Source organism: Rhipicephalus sanguineus, chromosome 1, assembly GCF_013339695.2.
Source record: "Rhipicephalus sanguineus isolate Rsan-2018 chromosome 1, BIME_Rsan_1.4, whole genome shotgun sequence".
NCBI lineage: Eukaryota > Metazoa > Arthropoda > Arachnida > Ixodida > Ixodidae > Rhipicephalus > Rhipicephalus sanguineus.
This window is the reverse complement of record NC_051176.1, coordinates 249976240-250001830: the sequence shown is the minus strand read 5'-3', so window position 1 is coordinate 250001830 and position 25591 is coordinate 249976240. Positions and strand designations below refer to the sequence as shown.

General features: G+C 48.6%; 1 protein-coding gene across 3 annotated transcripts in view; it reads right to left on the bottom strand.

Moving 5' to 3' along the window:
• LOC119377372 (epithelial splicing regulatory protein 1) overlaps window positions 1-22047 on the bottom strand; it is a 119115-nt gene extending 97068 nt beyond the window's left edge. The window contains exon 1 of one of the 3 annotated variants that reach the window (XM_037646884.2): window positions 21574-22047. In XM_037646884.2, coding sequence (XP_037502812.1) covers window positions 21574-21702 — 129 coding nt within the window. In that variant the 5' untranslated portion in view covers window positions 21703-22047. The remainder of the gene's footprint in view (window positions 1-21573) is intronic. The other 2 variants (XM_037646878.2, XM_037646872.2) reach the window with 2 other exon arrangements.
• Between the last annotated feature and the right edge of the window lie 3544 nt (window positions 22048-25591).

Genomic DNA, 25591 nt, shown 5'->3' with positions numbered 1-25591 from the left:
AACAGTATGCCCACTCAAAAGCACCAGAGTTCTTTAGTTGTTGTTTTTTTTTTCCGACTTCGATAACAAAGTCCCAATAATATGATTTTACGCATGGCTTAGTTGCTGAGAGGGGAAGCACTCGTCATAGGCGCTAATATTTTTCTGAGCATGGGCGCTACAGAAAAACGGGATTGATTGATTGATTGATTGATTGATTGATTGATTGATTGATTGATTGATTGATTGATTGATTGATTGATTGATTGATTGATTTTCACGTCCCAGCGACGCTGTAGTGAGGGGCTCCGGACTAGCCAAGACGGCAGCAGGATCTTTAACGCGTTCCTAACATAAGCATAAGAAATTTTTAGCTTCCGCACCCCCCTCTCCTTTCCCGTGCACATGAATTACATAGGGCTCTCCACGAATCTAAGGAGGAGGAATCAACTTTATTTACTGAGAGTTTCAGATGGCCCAGGCCTCAGGATGACTCCCCGTAGGCAGCGACCCTTTCGGCCCATGCAGGCAGCAAATATGGCTGTTTTTCCCTACTCGCAGTTTCAATGAGCTGCTCCAACGTATGCGAGGAATCGTTTGTGTTCGCATCAGCTGCCTATGCTTCGAGCGCAGAAAACATTCATTTTGGGTGCACAATAGCCAGAATTATTACTATAGTCAATTCTTAGTTTAGGCCCTTAATGACACCAGAGCGTAAATTCGAAAGTTTGCTGGGTGCGTTGTGAAAATACTGACGACGAGGAACGACACCTGGCAGCGCAGACTTTCCATTAGGTCCCTTTTATTACACCGCAGAAATTTAGGTCGATCACTCTGCATAAGAGTGTGCCAGTAATACCAGTAGAACAACGTCGAAGAAAACGTTAAAGAGCATTTTATCATGCGGCGCTTTCAAGCCGGGAAATTCCGCGAATGCCCTAATTTCTATGCAATCGTATCCATGCTCTATTTGTTATATTATTCCTATGATATTCTCCGTTTAGTTTGAGCTTCTAATTATCATTTTAGCATCTTTATCATAGTTTGCCGCAACTTCACAATATTTTGTTGTTGGCACCGTGAAACGGTGTATGAAACACACACACAAAAAAAGATTTTCGTTATTTCATGTCTCTTTTTGTGAGATTAACTTAAGAATATTTTTTCCTTCTGGAAGTCTCTTCTTTTCTCTTACTTATTCTTCTTTTGCAGAAAAGTTAAAGGAATAAACAATTATCCCAGCAGTAAGCTTCCGTTAAGCGTGGTCAGCTAAGCGTGGTTCAGCATAAAACACAGCTCACGATTAAAACAAATGTCGCCTCGTAATAACAATGAACTAGGCTAACACCCAGGCGCCTCCACTGCTCTGAAACTTTAGGCTAAATAACAGCGCGTCCCAACGCGATCTGTGCGTGGTGTTGACACTGCGAAATCGTTACGTCGTTGCGCGTACGTATAGCTGTTCTTCTGATATACACGTTCGAAACTCGATTACACAAGAGACAGGGCTAGACCTCTCCTCCTCGGCAGCATAAGAATCGCATAACGAGCAGCGTCGACTGCATCATACTGTTTTGACGAGCCATTGTGACGCCCAGGGAGCAGGAATGTTTTGACCGTTGGACAAACAGGAATTTCGCGTAAGAGGTTCGGGGAGCACTGCTGTATACGTCGTCATTCTTTCTTATTTTTCTTTTCCCGCGAGCGTAGTTTAACGATTGCCTAGCGGCAGGGAAACAATGCCCCCCTTGAGTGAGTGAATGGGCCGGTCAAGTCTGGACGCGAAGCGCGCTGCTGCGCAACAATCGCGCTCGCTTCCTTGTGCAGCGCTGCTCCATCGGGTACTATTATGGTCGATCCCTTCCGCCTTCGCCTCGACGTGACGCCACGGCGCGTCACGGTGGCTGGAAGTCACGCGAAAAAGGCACCGGGAAGCGCCGCCAAAGACACCGGCGTGCACACACATCAGCTGACTCTATACACCTGGGTTCGAGAGTGGCGGCGCCGCGCTTCCGGCCGCCATCTTGGATTCGGGCTGTTAGCTTGGACACGCTCCTCTGAACCGTGGAGGACGGCATGCACGGGTCGGTCGTTCAACGCGCTTGGGGCCCCGGAACAAAGGGCCGCCGCATGGACAAACGCCGACTCGAAATCCGGCGCGCCACTGCGCTCGAATCATCCAGAGGACTACCTGGGCTTTCTCGGGCAGATTGAAAAAAAAAAAGAAAGAAAGACGCGAGGCGCGTGTCTTCGTTGTCCACGACGTCTCGACACCGCGCGTCGCCAACGCGATTTGTGAGCTCTTCGCAACATTACCGCATGCGGTAAATGTCGGCTGCACGAGTTACAGCGCTCACAAAGATGTCCCGAGAACTGACCCATACAACGCGAACGGTTCAAAAGATTGTACGCTACACTTTGTGTTTCTTGGAACTCCAGAGCCGGTTAGAAGAATGACCGCGGCGAAGAAATCAAAGCGAATACTGGGTCTTCCGCGAGCCGACGTGCCGAAGTTGCAGCTATATGCCAGTGTTACAAGTGACCCTCGTCTGAGTCGCCCCGTAACACCGCGTAACTCGAGAGATCCGACGTTTACCCGTGAAAAACGCTTCCCTGGAAGGTGACGGTGCTCTCGGGAACCCTTTGATAAGGGGCCCCGACGGGGCCGGCTGGACAGCCTGCTCTTGCAGGTGAGTGAGGGGCGTCGGTTGGTGCTGCGAGAGGGGGGCGACCGAGCACGCCCACGGCCGACGTGCGGAGGAGACTCGGAGAGTGGAGCGAGATGGCCGCTCGGCTCCGGAGGCGCGACCGCGGAAGCAGGCGCGGCCGCGTCAATGAACCCGGGTACACTGCTTGCTGCGTCGCTGGGGCGTGATCGCACAGTGCGCTGAGTGCAGGGGGGGGGGGGGCGCTCGCGGAGGCGCAGCTCACTTCTTTGCCCCCCCTCATCCCTCAGCACACGGGGCGACGACGCGCGCGAGGTACCATGCACCACCACCGCCGCGGCGGAAAGAGCACCGCTGCTGCACCAGCTCGGAGGCACCGGGATAACCATTCAGCGCGAAACCGCTCGACGCTTGCGAAACACTGGGCAAATTAATTAGAGGAGTCTCTGACCTATCATATGTCTCTCATGCGGTCGGATGCCTAGCCAGAAAAAAAAAAGAAAAAAAAAACACTCTGAGCGAACGCATGGGCCGAAGATAATTCCCAGGAGAGCACTAGCAAAGCCACAAGCGTCGATTGATTGAAATAGCCCACCTTCGTGACTCAGCGCTGGAAATTTGCCACGGAAGAATGAGCGAGGAAAAGCTCTCTGTAAAAGCCACTAACGACGGCCAGGTGATACTCTAGCGAAGTAGCCGCTCGCTTGCCAACGGGGCTAGGTGTAAAATACCACTTGCACCGCCCCGCCTCCTCCAACTCTCCCCTTTCCACCACCACTCACGCGTTTAACGAACCGAAATTTAGGTAATCGCTCGAAGAGTTTCGACTAACCTGACGCACTGAACTGCAGATCACACGCAGGTCGCACCGTTTGAGCACTTATGACTGATGGAAGGAAAACAAAGCGCCGCAGGTAACAAATGTTGGATCGAGAACGAATAGAAAGCTATGCCGGCAGCTGGCCAAACGTTCAGGTACACACCTCAGTGCAAGACTTATGTGGTGCCTATGGAGAAAAAGTGTGTAGCCGGGGAGCATTTGCGCGCTGTCTGATGGCGTATACTCCATGACGCGGCGCACATGTATACGCAGACACCTTGTCCCCGGCCTACAGCGCAGCTGCGCTCAAATACATGCTGTACAGCGTGCCAAAAAAAAAAAGGAAAATAAAAAAAGGTAGACGCGCTTAAAGAGTTCTAAAGCTGTGAAACTGTGTAGAACACGCAAAAGTGACGCTGCAGACTTTCAGTGACACGTGTGCGTCTTTCTGCCCGATGACCGGTCCTACCTTTCGTCGCCGATGATTATGTCTTTGGAAGCTTTGCATCGCGTCTTCATCCCTGATCTTTCTTTTTTGTTTGTTTGTTTCGTGCCACTTCATTTTCTTCCTTTGTAGACAAGACTCGGGAGGAGCTTTTGGAGTGTAATGTAATCTTCGCATTGAAATACCAACTATCCTGCATTCACACCCTTGTTCAGTGTAATATAATGTAATGGGTACATAGTGCCCTAGGAAGGCGTCTCGCAGGACCGTATCGAAGGACGTGCGTAGCCGCAGGAACAAGCGGTCAGACGTCCCTGTTCCGTAGCCTCGCGAGGGTCAGGCCACTGACGTCCCTCGATACCTCCTCCAAAAGCCTCACCTGACAGCACCAGAGCATGTTGCACACATTGCTGTGCAAACCCATGAGCCACCGCGCCTATGACTTCCATACAGCGAGAAGGCAACGTGTCGGCCTAACGCGCCCTGGTTTTCCAACCGTCTCGCGCTGTTACGTCGAATACGTAGCAGCATGTGGTATGGCGTGTTCGATACTCATTGTTGTAATGCGACGCTGATTGTATACACATCAACAGGTGAACCTCGTTATAACGAACACTTGTATAACGAATTATCGATTATAGCGAACTCATTCTGGTTGGCCACGCTTCATTTCAGTGACATTTCTTCTTTATATAACGAAACCGAAAACACGAGAGTCGCCTCGATATTAGCTGCAACGAAGAAATATTTGGTTCGCGCGAGGCTCAAGAACATCTAAAAAAAATATTTTGAGGAATTTGTGGAAATTTTAGTCGTCCAGTGCAAAAAAAAAAGCGCCCCTTGTTTATAGTGGAATCAAAGCATACACTTTAAGAAAAAAAAGAGTCATTTGACTCTTTTTGTGAGTCCTGACTATAGCCACGTATATGACTCTCTTTAAAGAGACACGTGAACTCTCTTTGAAGATCATTATAATCTCGTCGTGAGTCCCGAAAGAGAGTTAACGTGTCCCCTTAAAGGGAGTCATATACGTGGCAAGTCAGGACTCACAAAAAAGGAGTAGCACATACTCTCTTTATCTTTGCGTGTAGATTAATGCGTTTTTGTATCTAGGACTCTTGTGTGAGCCAGATTGCCAATTTGCGAGAGCCGATTTTTATACCTACTGTTACAACGAACATCGGATATAACGAACTCATTTATGGTTTCCGATGCTAATTCGTTATAACGAGGTTCGGCTGTAGTTTGATTTTTACAAGCAGCAACGACTGCTTCTGTTCTAAACGGAAAAAAAAAAAACAGGAGGCAGGGTTTTAGGAAAAGTGGCTAGACAATATACCCAGAAATAAACGCCGCAAACGTGAGAACAGAGATGGTGAAATAGTGGGCCAAAGGGGCTATTCAGGAAGCGAACTCATGCAAAAATGTAACAGCGCTGGTAAAACAACCTCGTCACACTTTAACAGTATGAATTTTGTTAACGTAATGAAAATTATGAGACTCTTATCTCGTTTTCGGAGTTTATTTTTCTTTAAATTCGGAGGGTGTTTTTTCGGAGTTTATATTTTTGGCGTAAATTCGGCGTTTAACGGAGTTTATTTTACGTAAATCCCCAACTCTCCGAAATTCGGAGTTTAATTTTGCATTATTCTCAATACTCCAATGTCTTAGATGAAATTACATCTCAACACGAAAACATCACGAAGCGTATTTCAGTTGTCGGCAAGGTTTGAACACAAACACAAACACATACACACAAGCACAAATACTTGAATACAAAACACTTACTTTTGTGCGTATTACAACCTTAAAAGCTTGTTCTAATAGACGCAAGCATACTTTACGAGGTCCGTATATTTTATGTCGTCTATCGCTTCACAGTGCCGCCAGGGGACCGTATCTCAATATGTCGTCTCGCGCTACCGGGGGGCCTACGCAGGTTGACGTCTTTTGCTCTTTGTACGAATAAACAGTGCTTGAACGAGACGAGAGAGCACATAAATCTGTCCTCTCGTCTTCGTTTTGGTCTAGAGCTCTTTCTTCGTTCCTGTCAATCAGTGTGTACCAGCCAGCCCAATTCAAGACGCTAATGCATGCAACCTTTTGCTCCTTGCGGGAGAAGGAAGCCCTTTGTTAAATGCCAAGGTTGGCGCAGTCGACGACACTGTTGACGTGAGATTAAGTTTATGTCAGCCAAACCGGGCGATATACAAGTGACCGCTTAGAACACGCCCCTTCGATAAGCAACGGAACAGGGTCATATTGGGCATCAAAATCGAAGTTTAGCGGATAAATCCGAGTTATCGAAAATTTTACCGGCGAGTGTTCATCGGATTTGCTCGGATTTATCCAAAAACGCGGAGGCCTAGCTATGACACAATGACACGCATTTTTGTGATTGAAACTACAGATATGAAATTTAAAAAAAAATAAATCCCCGCAGAATTTCCTTTGGGAGTTGTCTTCATGCGCGTATACAGTTTTACCGTAGAAAAATGCATGGCCTCGGCGTTCCCTGTAACTTTGTTTAAGGGTAGCACCGGCGTGGCGTCCTTCACCCCTTTCGTAGCGTTCGTCAGCGTCTGGGATGGCCCAAAAAAAGTCCCATACCACGATCATCGAAACGCGGGTTTGGCATTAAATTTAAAAAAAATTTTTTAAAGGCTCGCTGTCGACACTACACGTCCTACACTCTAAGAAAAAAAAGAGTATGCGTGACTCTTTTCGGAGAGTTCTGACTTGCCACGTATAGGACTCTCTTTAAATAGTCACGGTGACTCTCTTGGTGGGTCAGGGTCGGCTCGCTCTAGGAGAGTCCCCTGACCCTCTAGGAAGAGTGGAAAGACTCTCGTCGGGAGGATCACGTTACTACTTATAGGGAGTCAGACGACTCTTACCGGTAACGCTCCTAGGGGGGTCAAGGGACCCACACCGAAGCATCAAGCGACTCCACAAGTATTTTAAGCTACTCATTTGATCCTTGCTCTACTTTTGCGCGACTACTATTGAATATAGTGGAGTATTCATTTTAAGCAAGTCCAATAATACTTGCCGTTCTGCCCAGCGACTGTAAAAAAAGAATAGTTCAGTTTTAGCATTATTTTAATAAAACTCGTCAAAACAACACATATCTTCCAGCAAAGTTATATAGAAAGCGCGAAAAGATGGTCTGTGATTTCCAATTAAGAAGTTTGGGTATTCCTCATTTACATGCTTCTATGAGTATAGAAAACTAAAATGTGTGACTGTGATGTGCACAGTGTCATATGGTGCTAAATAAACAGCAGAAATCGCCATCATGTTTCCATATTTATTCCTTGTGATTAAGAATAAATCAAAAAGTGGTGACGGCTTGAGGCATCAGACTTGTGGCTTGCTAGGTTGTCGCTCCTGTCCAGCGTGAGCACCATGAACAACGGTATCTGAAAAGCAGAACGTGATATTATGATGAGAAAATGAAATTGCAGTAAAGGTTTGCAAAACCTACACAATAAGTGGTTCACACAGACATAATAAAGGCTAACAACAAAACAACAAAGCACATCCTCCGGCAGCCAGGGGCATGCCGCGAGCGGTTATTGACCGCATGTTTTACAAACGTAACCCATCCTTAAATGCTCAGATAAACAGATGCGAGTACTAGGGCCCGAACGACACCCAGGGCGTGCGTACGCCATCTACGTCGAGATCAGACATGTCATATTCTAGAATTAGCGCACGTAACTCCGACAATCACGTACACTCACTCGATTCTGTTATAGCGCCCAACGTCATCGCAGTGTATGCAAACCACGAAAACAGCAAACAGAAACGAGGGAAAAGATTGCACGCCGGCGGCCGCAACAACGCGCGCCGTCGAAAGTCTAGAGCTTTTTCACTTTACCGGCGAGGCGTGTCCAACTTGAATGACTACCGCGTACGTTCTGGAAGCCACCGCACTATATATGCACCTCAAACTACCGTCTTTAAGCCAACAAAAACCATTACATATAGTGCGTCTGAGCGTTCTGTACACAGGCTTTTTTTCTTCACGTTCCCACGCGTGGAAGCACGCTGCACACTCAAGGTCGATGGAAATGTTATTATGAAGTAGACTAAAGTGCATCTCAAAACGACATCTTGCACCTTCAGTAGTGCAGACACGACGTGCGATCAGCAAGAAATGACCCTCGATTATTGTTTGCATCGCTCACTTTATGGGAGTTTGTACAGCAACGCGCATAACGGTGGCAACTCGTTAACTGACAGCTTTAGTTGGGCATCCGCAACAGACCCGCGGATACAGGCTACTGTTGGAAATGGCTGGCAGGTTCCGCAGAGCTGCTGCAGACGCCCAGCTAAAGATGTATAATTAGTACCTGCGAATGCAGTACACTCACCGTTAACTGGCGCCCGTTGTCGTCCGCTGCTCCATGAATATTCCGCCCTCCAAGCGTCACTTCGTGCACGGAGCCGGCGTCAACACCACCGAAGACGCGCAACCAGCGCTCCGCGCAACCAACGCAACCACGCATCGCATTCCAATAGACCAGGAGACTGAGACGACTGAGAGAGGAGAGCGGCGCGCCACCCCGGCGCCAACCCCGTCTGCGTCGCCGAGCAAGGCGCCACAACGGCGCCAAAGGGCGAGCGTGCGATATGTATGGCGCATACGGCGGCTCTTCCGTATACCGAAGCCAATCGAAACGCGCTTCAGGAGGGTCCAGTGACTCCTTCCCAAATGCGAACTCTTTTTCTCTGCCTGTACCTTCCAAAAGGGGTCAGATGGACACCCGAAGAGAGTCACGGTTCCATGACCCTCTTTTGACTCTCTTTTTTCTTAGAGTGTAGCCGGGCCTTTTATTCCACCACCACGAAATTTTTCAAGAACGTCTTTACAGAAGCTGTTCTTTTTTTTTTTTTTCCTTTTCGTATGGCTGGTACAACGCATTCACACGGTTCCGATATATTCCCATTCTGCAAGTATGGGCGTGTAGCCCTGTGGTTAAAGGGACACTAAAGAGCAAAACGATTTTTCTCGCATTAGTAAAGTAGTCTTCCACGAAACCAAAAACACCACGCTTGCTGCGTGAAGACGCTTAATAAGCGAGAAAACGCGCAAAAAGAAGATACAGGTGGCGACGCCACCTTGGAATTCCCGCACCATTTGCCGTGACGTCACATATTTTTGACGGCGCCTGCTTGGGCCTACGTAGTTCCTAATCGGTTAAATCGAAGTACATTGTCCTCTGAGGGGGCCAGAGACTTGACATAACGAGTTTGTGGAAATTTCGTCGAGCCAGTGGCGCCACAATACATTAAATGCTATTTGAAATCTTTTACGTCACGAATTACAAAGTTCGGCGCGAAATTTAAAAATGAAACTTTGAACTTTTTCTCCTCTAATAATAAACCTATGGTGGTGAAATAAACTACACAAGAGTTCTCCGAGCACACTTTATCGATCTAAACCAATTCATTGTTTCTCTTTAGTGTCCCTTTAAGACACTCGCCTTCGTAGCGTGAGGACTTGAGTTCAAACCTCAGCACCACCAAAACAATTTATATTATGCATTTGTTTCTTTACAGCGGCGATCGTCTTACGTGACAGAGGAACAGACAGGTGGGCAGTTTTCTTTTTCTCGTTGAGACGGCGTAGAAATGCTTACGCATTTAAAAAGTAGTAAATATGCGCGTCGTGGTTCCTATGGCATGTCCCGTCTAATCGGTAAGTGTATCCGCCACCACAGTGTGGCCCTGGCGGCGTGCACGCTGTCAGGAAGTTGTGTTTCAAGTTGCACTAAAACAGGCAGCGTCATAATGTATACGCATAAGTTGCGCATCGCATTTCCTACTGCGCCCCTCTAACGCAACGCGCCGTTAGTTATAAGGCGGTAAATCAAATATGCCGCAACAGCAGCTACGTCTTGCGTCATGTGTCTGAAACAAGTTCGCACTGCAGCGGAGGTATAGGAGGCAAGCAGCGCACGTAATCTCAAAAACCCTCCCTCAACGAGGTTCTCCTTGCAGCAAGGCTCCCGCAACCGTTCTGCGCAAATTCTTTCCGGTCGCAACTCGGGAGGAATGGGAGTTGGCCTGTCTCTTTTTTTTTTTTTTTTTTACTTACGGGGGCGTGCGAATTAGAGGCTGATTCGAATGCGTATTCAATGGTGTTAAACGGTAATCTAATCCGGTACCCAACACTTTTGGCGTAAAACAATGGAATTAACATAAAATGATGCTGGCATCCATTATTGAAGTCTGAAGTTAATTATACACTTTTATAACATACAGTACACTCGATACACTTTCCGGGAACCAAACAAAAATATATATATTACAAGGTCCTGTATAGCATTCTCTACATTAGCAAGTTTATGTTATTACAGTGTACATTACAAAGTGCACTTTGTGGAATGCTCAAATGGTATATCGTAAACAAATAAAGAGGGGCCGAATTCACAGAGTTGTTCGTTTGTAAGTGCTCTTATGTGATTAGCCGTCTGGCTTCGCTAACGATAATTCTTCATACACGATTGACTGAAATGTTATCTTAGGTTATTGCATCGACTCTGTTAAAGAACCAATTCAATCCAATGCCCAAGAACACGCACACACACACACACACGAAGAAAGAGAGCAATGAGTTTTTGCTTGAGTAATTGGCCTGGGTTCCCAGACCGACGAAGTATGTTTTCGTTAATTCACGTTCCTTATGTCCATTGGGGCATGGGTGATGAACTGCGCTTCCGTTTCATGACTCATTGCGCACAGTTGGCAACGTGTGGAGTGTCCGACACTGTACTTGCGGGGGAGGGGGGGGGGTTACGTTTTTTAATAGTGACTATTCGATCTGGAATAGGACAATATACCATCCGGCATAGAATTTGTTTTATTGGTCTCGATGACAAAACGTGTCGCCTCTCTTGGAAACGCCATCTCTGCCTCGAACATCCTGTCGTCAAAAGTATATTGAATACAGCAGCCATAATTGGGCCGCGTGTGCTCGATTCTACTATACGCGGATCCTGCCTTTGACGTACTTCCATTATATTTTTTTCCTACTGCACGACGATTATGGTGGCTTTCTATGCCAAGTGACCAGTAGCGCCGCGCTGCGAAGAAGCATAAGTAGGACACCGGTATGCAGTGCACGCCGTACGTGTATAGGATGTACCACTTGCATCAAGTACACTCGATTTGGCGACGCCGCGGGGACGGAATCCTTGGGACGATTGTTAGTCTTGCATAAAAGTTATGTGGTTCACTGGCGAATTACCTCTTGTGAATAGTGCAAAATCTACGCGTTGCCTAAGCCTCGTCATTCCTTTGAACCGACCACGAGTGTTCTTCACCAGCACCGCCGTCCACTGAGCCTGTGGCTTTTCTTTTGGGAAAGTCGGACGATGTAAGTAAACTATACCTGACCTGCTGTGCAAAATGCTTGGGCACCGTCTACGCAACTGTGTAAATATTTTTTTTGTTTATTTAGCAATACTGTTGATCTCACAAGGAGATCATTGCAGGAAGGGCATACATACAAAACAGAAAAGAAAATAAACCGAAGTAAATTCATTGCGGCGATAAAGTGAAAACCGCAGCCAGCATGTGTGACACGCGGTGAACAGGATGCTCGGATTAGTTGTTGTGAGCGAATCACAGTTTGCGACGTGTAATGCCAGTTGTATTTTCGGATATTTATAGGCGACATAACGTGCGATATTGGTGAGTCGAGAAAATCATCACTGTACTAAACGACGAATTGAAGGCTCGCATATTTCTTATAAAGGCTATATAGAGGGTCGATACCTGGTGTCTCCCCCTTTCCCCCTGTGCAGGGTAGCAAACTGGACGAGCGTCTGTTCGACCTCCCTGCCTTTTTCTTCCTTCTCTCTCTAAATATATTTCCTATTTGGTACTGCAGAATCGAGCCCCTCTCAGTGGTGATCATTTGTCTCCTTCGACCTGTTATTATTCTCATTTACAGGCGCTATACATATGGACGCTTTGTACCTCGCGTTCGTGAGCCGAAACATCCATTCATACAACTGCCGGCGCCGCTTGAAGCCAGCAATTCACAATAGGTCACACGGCAAAGAAGGGCTCTCGCCGAGTGCCTGAGACTCGGAAGTCTGTCTCCGCGCCTTTTTGTGTACGAGCACGAGTGTTACTGGTTCACCTGCCGGTGAGCGGCTCGCACGCCGCAGGCGCGCGTCACGAAAGAAGACAACTACGAAGGAAGAAAGAAAAAGGGGTGAAGGGAGCAGGCTGCGGCGCGCATTTCACCATGCACTGCGCATATATGCACGTATATCGCAACCCAATTTCACACTCTCCCGCGCCATGCACTTCCGGCGGAGACGCCGCCGCCAGGTCTCGCGCCCGCGGTCTGTACGTGTTCCGCGCAGTCGTGACAGAGGCTGTCCATTTCGGCCTTGCTCACGGCGCACGGCTCGCACGCGACGCGCTTGGCGCTCTCCTCGGCCGACTTTTCGGCGCGCCCGACGGACAGGCGCGCGGAATCGGCCCGCCGTGCTTCCGGCACGGGTCGTCATTCCGACTCGCGTTGCTGCTCCACTGGCCGGGACGAGGTCCGGCTCTCCGTGCGTGCACGCTACTGAAGAAGCAATAAGAGTCTCTATCCGGCACTGCGCCATTTGGAGCGGCCCCGCTGAGTGTACTAACCATCCGCGCTGTCATTCCGTGTGACGCGAGTGACACACGACGCGCGTTGCGCCCACGAGAGTCTGCATGGCCATCGTGTCTTCGAGCGAATATTAATCGCGCGTGACCAACGGCGGCGGATACGGGGGAGGACGACTCAATCTTGCGCTTCGTTTACGGCGCATGTCGCCATGGAATCGCGCAATCGGCGCGACATCCTTCCTCGCACGGACTACCGGTCCTGCGCGCGCCTCGAGATTTTGGCTTCGTCGCGATCCGCACATATTCGCCAGCCAGCGCGACATTGGGCCGTCTCCGATGCGCGGGCGTCGCACGACGGCAGTTATGGCGGTGGTGACCCGACGTCGAAAGCCTGGTCATTTCACTCCTGCACGCCAAGAAAGTTCTCTTTCTTTTTCGTATGCGTCTCTTGGCATATATGAAGGGCTTCGGTGCGTATTAAATCGCTGTGGCCCAAATGTAAGGCTGCTGAGCGCGTAACAGTTGAAATGAGAGTGTAAAAGTGAGGCCGCGGATATACGACATATATAAGCCCTGGCGCTCATAAGGTTAAACCGGGAACCTCCACTACGGTGTGAGTCATAACCAGATCGTGAAAATGCCGCACCGTTTCGTCTATTCATATTAATTTTTGCTCAGGTGGCTAATACCTCACTTGGCTGTGCATTCAGGTGCCGGCTCTCCACCTATTCTGAACAGTTGTTGACACGTGGCCCCTCAAATCGAAATATTAATCATGCTATACGGTCATCTACAACGAACACTTATTTCCTCTCAAAATAAACTACCCTTGTTCTGTGGCGCACTCCCACGACCAATTATTCTCTGTTCTTAAAGCATGTTTTTTTTCTTGTTCTTTTTTTTGGGGGGGGGGGGGGGTCTAATGTGTGGTTTTCTGCGCCAATACCAAGACATTATACATATGAGACACAACGTGAACCTAACAATCTTGGATTGGCTAGAATTTGCTCTCATAAAAAATTATAACGTAAAAAGAGCATTTGTGAATACGGGCCCATTTAATGAAATGATGAGCAGCAACAACGTCGCAAAAGGAATGGAGCGCAAAAAATTAGAAGAAAAAAGAATAATAAAACAATTCTAATCACTAACATATTCGCAGTAAAAAAATATGCAGAGTTATAATGTCATCGCAGTCCTTTCCGGCGCTATAGCAGTAATTAATTAATTTTTTGAACGCATTGAACGCTTACTTCATGGGCGTCTGTTGCATTACAAGTACTTATTTATCGTTATTTCGTATGACCAGTACAAAATTTACTTTTCATTGAGGTGTATCAACCAAACATTCTTCGTCGATGTCTGTTTCTAACAATACGTGCCTCAACCTGACAGCTAAGCAATGGTAGCGACAAAGCATGGGTTCCAAGGCCAAAAGTGAGCGTTTCAAAGGCGCGCGGTCACCATCGTGTAATTGTCTGCGTGCCCACCCTGGCGTAACGGTCAACACACGTTGTAAACGTTCGTTCCAATCGAACGACTCTTGTGTTTCAGCCGCACGGGACGCAACTGCGCAACCGTGCAGTGTTTTTTTTTTTTTTTTTTGACAAGCTGACGAACGGGTTGGTTGCGGCCCATCTGCGACTTACAGCTCTATGCGTAGGGGCGAAGCCAAGGCCAGGGTCCGTGTCCCCGTATTCACAAATAAAGATCTTACGCTATAGAGAACGGTTCGTAAGAATATATAACAGCCAATCGTGATGCTGGACGTATCGTTAGTGAAGGCAGCCAACCAATAGAAAGACAGTACTTACGAACAAAACGTTTTCTGGATCTGTCCACGGGTTAATAACCTACATTAGTCACGTTAGCCGAGGCACAGTGAGCCAGAAGAGACAAAACACTCGTGGTAACTGTACGTATTGTTTACTAAGGGTATTTGCTATGTCTGCCCGCCTACAATAACTTCACAAAGGTGGCCAACCTAATATGGCATTCTTCTCGGTGAGCATGAATGAGATCGCAGGTGTTTTCGCGCGAAATAAGACCAGCTTAGCACGTAGGGTGTCGCGCTTAATTCTAAGCTCGAGGGCGCGGGTTCGATTTCCGGCCACGGCGGCCGCATGGGAGCGAAATGCAAAGCAAACCCGTGTGCTTAGACTTACGTGCGTGTTAAAGAACTCCAGCTCGTCGAAATTATCCAGAGTCTCCACTATACGGTGTGCCTCATAATAATATCGTGGTTTTGATACGTAAATCTTCAGCAATTACTATTAGCGCGTAATAATGGCTTCAAATATTCTTTTTCTTCTCTCTCTCTCATTAGCTTGGGATCTAAAAACAGCGCAAAAAAAATTGGCCGCGTATCTGCGTGCTTCGCTGCAAATGTCGTCTAAAGACGATAGAAGAGGTGCTGCGTGAGATATGGACGCCATCTGGCAATACGTCGGGAAACATGAGTGCTGTGTTGCGGGCTGGTAGTCCCGGCGCAGCGGCAGGCGAAGACCGGCGGTGACCAACGCGACCGGTGGGGACGCCGGTCAGCCCGAACACGCTGTTTGGCGCGATGCGCCGAAGAAGAAACGTCCGCACTCAAGGAGTACTCTCCACAAACTCTCTTACTTACCCGTCGCCTGGGTAAAACAGGAATGCCAGAGCGGCGCCCCCTGTCATTCGTACAATGCAATACTGAACCGAAACCGAAAGACAACATGAGCTTGTGCAGAGGGCACGGAGGAAGACAAGTTTCAGCGCAGTCGCATTTTCAGCGCGCCTTAAGAAACTAGGGTTGTAACATTGTAGGGCGAGTAGGGCCAGAAGGACCGTCACAACGAAAACCTGCCTCCTCAGTCGTATTCGCCTGGAACGTTGGTGTGGCTTCGCGTTCCCTCCTCCGCTCCTGGCCTTTCCACAAAGCTACTGCCTAAGTACGAAGGCCCCTACCGCGTCCTACGTCAAGCATCCCCAGTTAACTATATGATTGAGCCTGTTCAATCATCTACGGACCGCCGTCGTCGCGGCCGCGAGACTGTTCGCGTCGATCGACTGAAGCCGCATTATGACCCACCAGTTGTACCTGTTCCTTAGGTCGCCAGGATGGCTCCTTTTCCGCGGGGGAGTGATTTGTAACATGGTAGGGCGCAGACAAGAACGCCTGCGAAAGAAGAAGACGAAGACGGTTGTTGTTGGCGCTCGCGCTTGCTCGGCTTGGACCGCTGATCGCTTCAGCTGTGGCAATCTTTTAATAAACGCGTTACTGTCTCAACGTTAAACGCATACCATCAAGGTCTTTAAAATTGCGTATCTATGTATTTTCTATTAAAGGAACACACCACCTAATACTTATAATGATGTTACGCCTCAGATATGCGTAATATTTACTTTTTGATCGACAACGTTCACAAGTATGAATAGCCGTACCAGTTCAAGATGGGTGGGCGGTAAGCGGGTGGTTCAACTTTGGCCGGTTGGTTGAATCGGGTGACGTGCCGACAAACAGAAAGACAGAAAGACAGACCAAAATTTCTGCGTTTAAGTTCCCCAAGAAAGACTATCGTCTTTAATAGACAAGGACAGAGGAAGAGACGGTGTGCAGAGCAAGGGTATGCTCTTGGTATATCAAACAGGGCCTGTGCCCTCCGGAACTACAAGGGATGTGCGGGTTCCTCAAACCTTCGGTGGGACACGCCAGAAGGATGTGCCGCATTTTGTGCTCCGAGTGGTGGAGGCAGGTTCGTTTTTTCCAAGACTGTTTGGTGGCGACCTGCTCCTCTGAGCCAACATACAGGCAACAGCGTCGCCTGAATGAATGGAGGAAGACGACCAACGGAAAATCAGCGCGGTGTCGTCTCTTCCTCTGTCCTTGTCTATTTTTTGCGCTGTTTTTACATCCCAAGCATGAACCACCAACTAGCCCAACTTTCGCTATTATTGCAATCTCTCATTAGCGCTTCGTCTTGACACGTTTTATTTGTGTCCGATGTTGTTAGTCTTTGCGAGGAGCAATGAAATGTTTCAAGGCTTCACCGCTAGATATTTGCGCTAAGCGACATGAAGAATGTACAAGGAAGCAAGAATGGCCGATTTGTCAGCTCAAACTTTTTCGTATCGCACGTCAAACACACAGGACGCGACTGACAAAGGTGCTATAGACGCCGCAGTTTTGTACGCATGAGCGCATCAAATCGCGTCGTGACAGTCAGTAGACTGCCCGCACCGGATGATCAAACTTGTAGGTAGAATAAAGAAATGGCGTCGCAGTATGAGGAAGGGGAAAATGAAAAGGGGGAGTGGGAGAACGGCTGTCGCACTTTCTCTTATTCTCATTTAGGAAATCCTATATACGGTGCGTTTTGCTTTTATGCTGTGTTTATTCGAAGAAGGCGCAAACTGCGCGCGGCAGCAAAAAAAAGAAAGAAAAGGAATTCTTAAATTTATAGGGTGTACTTGTTGCAATTGCAGAATTTAAGCCACGGTGTAATAGATCATTTTAGAAGCAATCCTGCGACATAGCGTTCACACCTCAATGCGTCCCCCCTCACCCTTCACTGTAGATTTACGGTATGGTATAGTGTTATAGTTACTATATATCTTCTAAAAAAAATGTTTTCCTCGCCCACTGCTCGGGACATAACTATGAGGATGGAACGCACACACTTTTCCTCAATTACTGTCTACAGTTCTTACTTTTTCCATTAAGTTGTCTTAATGGTCGGCACCCTACACTTAGAAAATTTGGGTCGTGGATCGCAATAACTTTCTTTTTTTTTTTAGATACTTCCTCAAACAGCTACGAGTTGCGAACGTTTGAGCTCGATACGCTGACCACGATGGAACTGTAGCAAAAAGTGGTGCACTTATTTTTGTCGTGCCGTCTTCTTTTTTATTTGTATTTTTAAATTTTCAAATAACTGTTACGCGTGTGGCAGCGAACTGCGAAGATTTTGCGTCCCGTACACGTCGTCAGTTCACTGCAATATACAACAGTTCAGCTCTGTAGAAAAGCCCGCAACAGTTTTTACCAACATTTCCAAAAGCAATTATTTAAAAATATAGTAATTGTTTGCACGTGTCTAGCAATGCTACTGCAAACGTTTTTGCCGGCATTGACTACCAGGCTTACCCCTCTTGCAACAACGCCCAAGCCAATGAAACCCTAACAAAAAAGTTGCATGATTTTCATATTTGAAATCGAAGCTAGAATAATAGGTAGCCCGTTTAGCTTATCGGACACAGGGTCCAAATCGTATATACCAACGCGTTGAGAGCAAACTGCCTTAACGCTGCATCAATCCGTTATCATTACAATCTCATCACTATGGCTACCTCTATTTAAAATAAAAACCACGCCAAACAGGAAGCAGACCGCCCTTTGTCTTCTGTAATGAAAACTCCGTTCAACCGCCTATAGAGCAAGAAAGAAAGGAAGGAAAGGGAAAGCACAGCACATGGGAACGCGCTGGTGATCCTCCTCCGTTTTAGACCAAAATCAAATTTGGATAAAATTGATCGAAATACATTATCCGCACACAGCTTTTACACGTGGGCGCGCGCTCGAACCACGTGCAGTTCACTCCCACCAGTGCATGGGGGCAGTAGGCTTAGCTCGAAGGCACACGTGTTACTCCGGTGTATCGTCAGAACACCTGTTTTTATTTCAGCAGACCTAAATAATAACCAACGAAATGCCGGGAAAATAGCCGTCGTAATGAACGTTTAACGCATTTAGTCCAATACAGAGCCTTTAAAAGCAGTTCTAGTAACGCCGGTAGCTCTGCTGCGCAGAGAGAGCGTGCTTCTTCCTATATAAGGCTGACTACCGCCACGTGGTCTTTGTTATCTGCGCACAAAGTACACTTCTCGCGCGCGGAACAAAGAAAGCTTGACACACAAAAGGAGCTTACAGCTGCAGGCTGCTGGAGCGGGAGGCTATGCCATTGTTTTGCTTCATGATTTCGTTTTAACCCTCGAACGGCACTGTACACTCCGCTTTACACACTTCTAGTCACAAACTGTGTTTCTCTTTGCCACATATACTACAGACGAGCAATGTAATCCTCGCAACTGTTTCGTGACACCGCCACAGATCTCCGTTTCGAACACCTGTTACATCGCTGAGGAAACCGAAGTGTCCTTTGTTCAGCGGCGTCCTGCGGTCTCTCGGATAGTCTATATACACATAAGCGCATCCGTGCCCAGGTTATAAGGACGAAGTTGCGTTTTCTGCAAGGCGACATTGCATCTAACGTTTATTATTATTATTATTATTTTTATCGCCAGAAAAAAAAACAAAAAAAAAAACAACAACAAGAGAGGTCTGGAACTTCCACGCCAACAACCATGAACAGAATCAAGTTCGACGGTACACCCTCCGTGTTATATCGCAAGCTTGAGTGCATAGCGTGCTTCTGTTACTGGACATATAATAACTGTTGCCCACACCAATGCAAGGAAACATCATTTTCTACTTCTCGACTATCTGTCGATCGATGGTTATAGGCGCACGACATGTAGCAAATTATACAGTCCATATTTTAAAAACAAAAATTTTAAATGTGTTGTACATTTGCTAAGGCATATGCCATTGGTAACACCGCTGACCGAAGGATGACTGTTTAGAGATAATTGAAGATACCATCACAAGGACATGACTGCGCGCGACAATTCGTATATGAGACACAATTCTTAAGCTTGCAGATGTTTTTAAGGCGTAAAACCGCGCTCTCGGATATTGCTATTTTTAAACTGTGTAGAGTTCGCATTAACACGTGTAGAGTTCGCATTAAGCTAAATCACGAAAGCGTTTATCACGTAGGGACGTTCGACGTTGTTGTGCGAAAAAGAAACTTTGAAAGCGTGTATTGCTGCCATCCCTACCTTCTTGCTTCGAGGAGAACGTTCATTCAAGTTTTCGCGCACTGAAATGCGTCGCGGGGCTACATGTCTTTTTACGCTCTCCAATCTTACATCCACTTGCTAGCTTCCCGAGTGGCCTTCAAAATGCTCTTTGGGTACAATTTTGTAACAGTTGTCCGTACGTCCGTCCACTACACTGGATCAGGCGCCGAATTCACAAAGCTTACTTTCGTATAAGGGTTGCTTGCCATTGGCCGGACGGCTTCGCTAATGATATTTCCAGCATCAGGATTGGCTGAAATTTTATCTTAAGGAAAATTCCAGCGCAAGACGTTTTCGTAAATACTGGCTCAGAGGTCGAATTCACAAAGCTCTTGGTTTGTAAGTGCTCACTGTCATTGGCTAGCAGGCTTTGCTAATGGTATGCCCAGCATTACGATTGGCTGGAAACTTCTCTTACGAACAACTCTAGGGTAAGTAGCTTTTGAAGATGCGGGCCCAGGTTCGTTATGCAACATATAGGAAGCGATGAAGTCCGTACCTTTCTCCCATCAAGAGCTATACAGCTCAAATCAGAGGAGCTTTGCATGATTTATCGCGTAGTTCTTTCTTTCTTCCTTCACACACAGAGGTGTTTATGACGTACCGTTCAGCCATGTATTATATCAGTGTAATTCCTGCCCCAAAATATATTAATGCTCACAGCGCTACATAAAAACTACATATCGCCGTCAGACATTTTAGTAATGGGCAGTAACAACTAATATTTAAGGATGCCTTACAAGTCATCGTATTATTATTTAGTTTTCAGCTGTAAGTGTAAGACTAGCATATGCCATGGCAGAGTCACGGAACTTTGTTAGCCTTCAGAAGAAGCACGCAACCGCAACCGGCGGCACGTGGGCGCTTTCCAAGTGAACGGATCGAAACGATCGCCGATCTACATGCATCCATCGATGGACGTAAATACATCTTGATAAGAGCACGCAGCATAACAGTAAATAACCATGGCTATTGTTGCTGATCAACCGATCTCTCGTTCGATCCAAACGCCTGCTTCGTCGTTACGTGAGAGTGCAGCACGAACCTTGCGTGAAGTTCCTGTCCACTGGGTTCAGCAGTGTACTGTGCCTCGAGATCTGCTCACGCTCGCTCTGTCGTTCAGCGCACCAACGACGTGTGCTCTACCTGAACGAGCTCCCGCTCGAACACAAACGAAAGTGCCAAAGAACAATTAAAGAGAGAAACGGGAGATAAGAAGCTTTAGAGAGGGGGGCAGACCTTTCCACGTTCCCCTATTATTGGACTTATCGGAGAGGCCGCTTATCAGGGTCGCGATACGAGGTAGGTCGCCCCCGTGAGCTTCGCGTCCAAGTTTCGAGCGCCGGCGTGCGTGGCTGCACCCGCCGCCCGGCTTTCGCTGCGGGTAACACGCGGAGGGCCCTCTCTTCGACAAATCTGGCAGCGCGATCGCTGAGGTATAGTCAACGTGGTCTGTCCTTAACAGTGCTTCGCAAGTGGGAGATGCGAAGGGCAGACGCCACGAATGCTGCATCGAAAGGTCATCCCTCATCTCCGCCGGGAAGAATGCGTTTTGCACAATAACAAGAGCGAGAAAAAAAAATCATACCCGTGACATTTGAGCGGTTGTTCGCTAAAGGGCGCACATGTATCTGCGTAAGCACAGCTAGGGAGCTGTGGTATGGAGAGAGAAAAGATGAAACGAGGAAAAAAAAAAACGCGGGCTGAAGTGAGGCGGGCAGTGGCCCTCTGTGAGATCGACGTGGCGCGACGCACATGTTGGAGCCACCTGCGGTGCATGAGTCGTGTCGCCGTAAATAATGAGGGCGGAGAATGTGCAACATCCGTGCCACGTTCAATGGACGAAACGCGTAGAAAGAGATGCGGCCGCCAAACGTAGGAATTGCGCGAGACACGCTGCAACGAACAACGTTCCTGAGCTCAGGCTGTGGAACGTTTTTCGCTGCGACCGGTGAGGTTCTCCAGGTCCTCATCCGAAGGCAGGGTCGCGGCGACGTCTTGCTCTGGGCGCGTTGCGAAAGCGACGACCGAGGATCTCTCGTACGAAAGCCCTGGTGCCACGTACACACCGCGTCGTGGTCGAGGAAAGCGGTCCGCCCGCGAGGTTTCGGGGTGCACGTGGCCGCGAGGGGTCCGCCTACCTTGTTGTTGGCCAGGTCGACGACCAGCCAGGAGAAGACCACCGTGTCTTGCTCGTCGCTGCCGAGCGCGTCTCCCTGTTGGCCAGCCGTGACCAGATGCACGACCACGGCGAACCTCGTGGCGGCCATGTTGTGTTCGGGGTCCCCGTTGATCGGAGGAATCGGTGGCCCGGCTCAGCAGCGGCCGCCCGGGTTGCGGGGCCACGCGCTGGCCGGCATGGTCCGACTGTGCAGCAGCTGCCGGCGGGGGTGTGCGCGTTCAGGAAGGAAGTCGGCCGTCGTCGGCCCTCGAGTGCGTGTTGGCCCGGTGCAGTTGTGCAGAGTTGCGGCGACGCAGGAAGAAAGTTAGCCCCCCGAGGAAAGACCAAGCCCCAAAGCAAAACACCCGGCAAAAAGTCCAATAACCGCCACCACCACCAAGGAGACAACACCAGCCCCGCTAGAAGGACTGTGCCGGCTCCTCGCCGCGGGGGGCTGCGCGGGCGCTGCAGTCGCGGCCCCCTCGCCACAGGTGAACAACACGGGGGGAGCGAGGAGGGACGCGCTATTGGAGGGCCGCCTACAGGTGCCTCTCCCCCCGATCGTGACGTCGACGCGCCGGCTGCAACAGGTGGAACGGGCTGCGCCGCCCGAAGGAGAGGGACACGCGCGCGCGCGCGAGCTCGAAGCAAAAAACAAAGAACTCTGGTCGAAAAAGAATACGAGCAGACGACGTGGCCTCTGCTGGCGCTCGCTTTGTCCCGCGACCTGCGCCTTTTCTTGCTCGCGGCGACCAGCGCAACTTGGGCCGCCAGTCGGCTAACTTCTCGCGCTGTCGTTTGCCTTGTCCCGAGAGGAGGCCCCAAGTTTCCTTCCGAGTCAAACCCAGAAGCGCCGCGACCTTTCCTGCTTGTATTCTCGGGGCAACATTTGCGCCCCGCAGACTGGCCCTTATCTCACCGCGCTTCTCGCCGTTCGAACACTGCGCGGTAGCGCGGGAAATTACTGTTTCCCATCGTTCGCGATCGGTGAGAAACGAATTAGTAACTCGCGCACTGCGAATTGAAACTTTATTCTGCAGCCTCCATGTCGGACGTCTCGATTCACTCGCACATGAGTGTCGGGCTGTTTCTGCAATAGGGGCAGAAACACATGCAAAAGTTTTCCGCCTCGCGCTGCTCGTCCCACAGGAAGCGTGATCGCGTGGCGGCACCGGGCGCTGCGGCGACGGGGTAAGTAACCTCGTCCGGTTGTGTCCAGTATGTTCTTTTATTCCGCATCTTTCCTCTTCGCCGCGTAATACGCGAAATCACGTCCCAACATAAATACGTCCGCGCAGATACCGTCCCTGCAACGTCAACGAAATGGGCACAAGCAATGATAAGCACGACGGCCAACAAGTAGGAAAAAACAAAGGAGAAGCGCTCCTCGCTGTTCCCGTAGGAGAGGAGAAAAAAAAAAAAAACTCACTCGACGGGACTGGTCAGCGAGCGGACGAGATTCGGGACCAAAAAGAAGTCGCCTAAACGGCGCTGTCTGTGGGAAATGAAAAGAGCAAAAAAGCCACCGAGGGAGAAGAAACAGGTTCCCGCGCTCTCCTCTCCCGAGGAGGCCTCGCCTCTCTCCCCGCCGAGGGCCGCGCATCCTGATGCGCTGCCGTTAATAAGAACAAGTCCGGCCTCGCGATGTCTTGCGGAGATGCGCCTCCCGGGGCCGTTCTCTCTCCCGGGCTCGCTCCGTTAAGACAAAGGATCCCCTCGCGCGCGGAAGTTTACGGGTGCGCGCCGGCCGCCGAAACTACGCCAGCCCCAGCAGAGGCCACGCCTTCATCGAACCACGAGGCTCCGCAAAAGTGACGCCGCGCCGTGCAAGAACCGTGCCCCTGATAGCTGGCGAACGCGGTCGAGACTTTTAAGGAACCCCGCGTCAGGACCCTCCTGGTCATAACTGGGAAGTGTTGCTCATCTTCCTGGCTCCCTTATCGAGCTCTCCAGATGAAAGCTTCCAAACAGAAAGTTGAGGAAGCACTAGGAGGGATTTACGTTAGAAAAGAAAAACTGATGCGTGCAGCCACGGACACAAGAACAAGGAAGCGCCGACACAAACAACACAAACGCCGGATGTCTTTATATTTATTGGTACTCTGCCCCACTCTTCTCCACAGTGACTTCATATAAAACATGCGCGTTGTTTGGCTCTCAGTGCTTCATTCTCTCTCTCTCTCTCTCTCTCCACACACACACACACACACACACACACACACACACACACACACACACACACACGCGCGCGCGCACGCACACACACACACACACACACACACACACACACACACACACACACACACACACACACACACACACACACACACACACACACACACACACACACACACACACACACACACACACTGTATACGAAAGAAACTGCTGATATGAAGAGTGAAGTATGTTCCCTGCAAGAAAGGTCATTGCAACACAGCGTGAATTACATATCACTACTTCTCTTGTCAGAAGGATAAGCACACGTGATAATGACATGATTTACCTGTGAGCGCACGTATGTGCGTATAGCAACTAACGACAATTAAGTCACATTCCGCTGCAAACAAAGCTTCAGTCCCTGGGAAGAACTGCCGAAACTCGGAAGCTTTCACAAGAAAATCAACGAAAGTGTGATCTCTCTCTGCTTCAGATTGTAACGAGAGGTTCAAGAGTGGTTCCGCCGGTCTTGTGTATTCACGTCAACTTCAGCACAAAATTCCATGGGAAATGACTCTGAATGTAGTCACGGTAAGCATCAGTTGATCAAGTACAGAATTTACAGTGGACGTGCTTCAGCATTCATGGCGCTCGCTCTGCGACGCGCCGTGAAACAAGCATTTCCTTTTAGCAATAAGCATACAGGTACAGTGGTCCCCAAATTTTGCATATCACTGCAAGATCAACAAGATATTTCATCTGGATACTCACCGCTACATCCCCGCCAACTTCGAGGAGGAATATACTCTAAAGTGTAGGAGAAAGAAAAAAAAAAAGCATAACACTGCACTAGCCAGGGAGTCTGTGCATAGGATGCTGCGATGATACAGTTTCACTCGACCTTACTTGTTATACGCCATCAAGTCACTCAGCTGGTGTTATCGGAAACGAAGTATAGAGGCCCCGAAAATTATTCTCGTGTCATGCGAAGTTAAGCATGTGATAGGTTACACTTATCTTGATTCATTATTCTATATTGTACCCTTTTCGCTTAGAACCGCATACTCTTCACTAAAGGTGCGCGTTTGTTTTAATTAAATTTAATTATGGGGTTTTTCGTGCCGAAACAAGAATATATGGTTATGAACCACGCCGTAGCGATTGACTGACTCCGAAATAATTTTGACCACCCGGTTCCTACGTGAGACTGAGCCGAGTGCGCGACCCAGCCGCGTTTCGCAGGACCTAATGAAGTTGTTTTTAATTCAATTAACCTGGGATTCTTCAAGGCGCACACAACATTAAATACAGGAGACCCCAAATAATCGCCTATGAGCTTAGTACGACCATGATTTCGCTTAGTGATTGAAACGACCACAACCATTCCTTGCCCGTATAGATATTGTCTCAAAATACGGCTTCGAATCTTTCAATATGTACAAAAGTCATTTATACTGTTTGTTGGCTTCCTTGCTGCCCGGTTTTCTTAAAATTAAGCAGCGAGGAAATTGTAAGTCTGCAGCAAGCTGTTGCCAGCACCCCTCTCGTATCCGTCTCTCGTATGCTTGATGCCTGTTTTTCAACAGCGCTATCAATCGCAATCATTCGCCAATTTGTCCAGCGCGGCAACCGTTTGGCGTTCACATTGTTCGATTGCAAACGTGCATAGCTTTGCGTGTGCATACCCCCCCCCCCCCTTTTTTTTTTTCTTCTCTTAACAGCGTACAGATTCCGAAATGCAGCAGTGTCCTTCACTCGGCTGGTTCGCGCACTATGAAACGGAACAAAACAGCGTTTTGGACAGGACAAAGTGAAGACTTCGTCTACATCGTCGCACT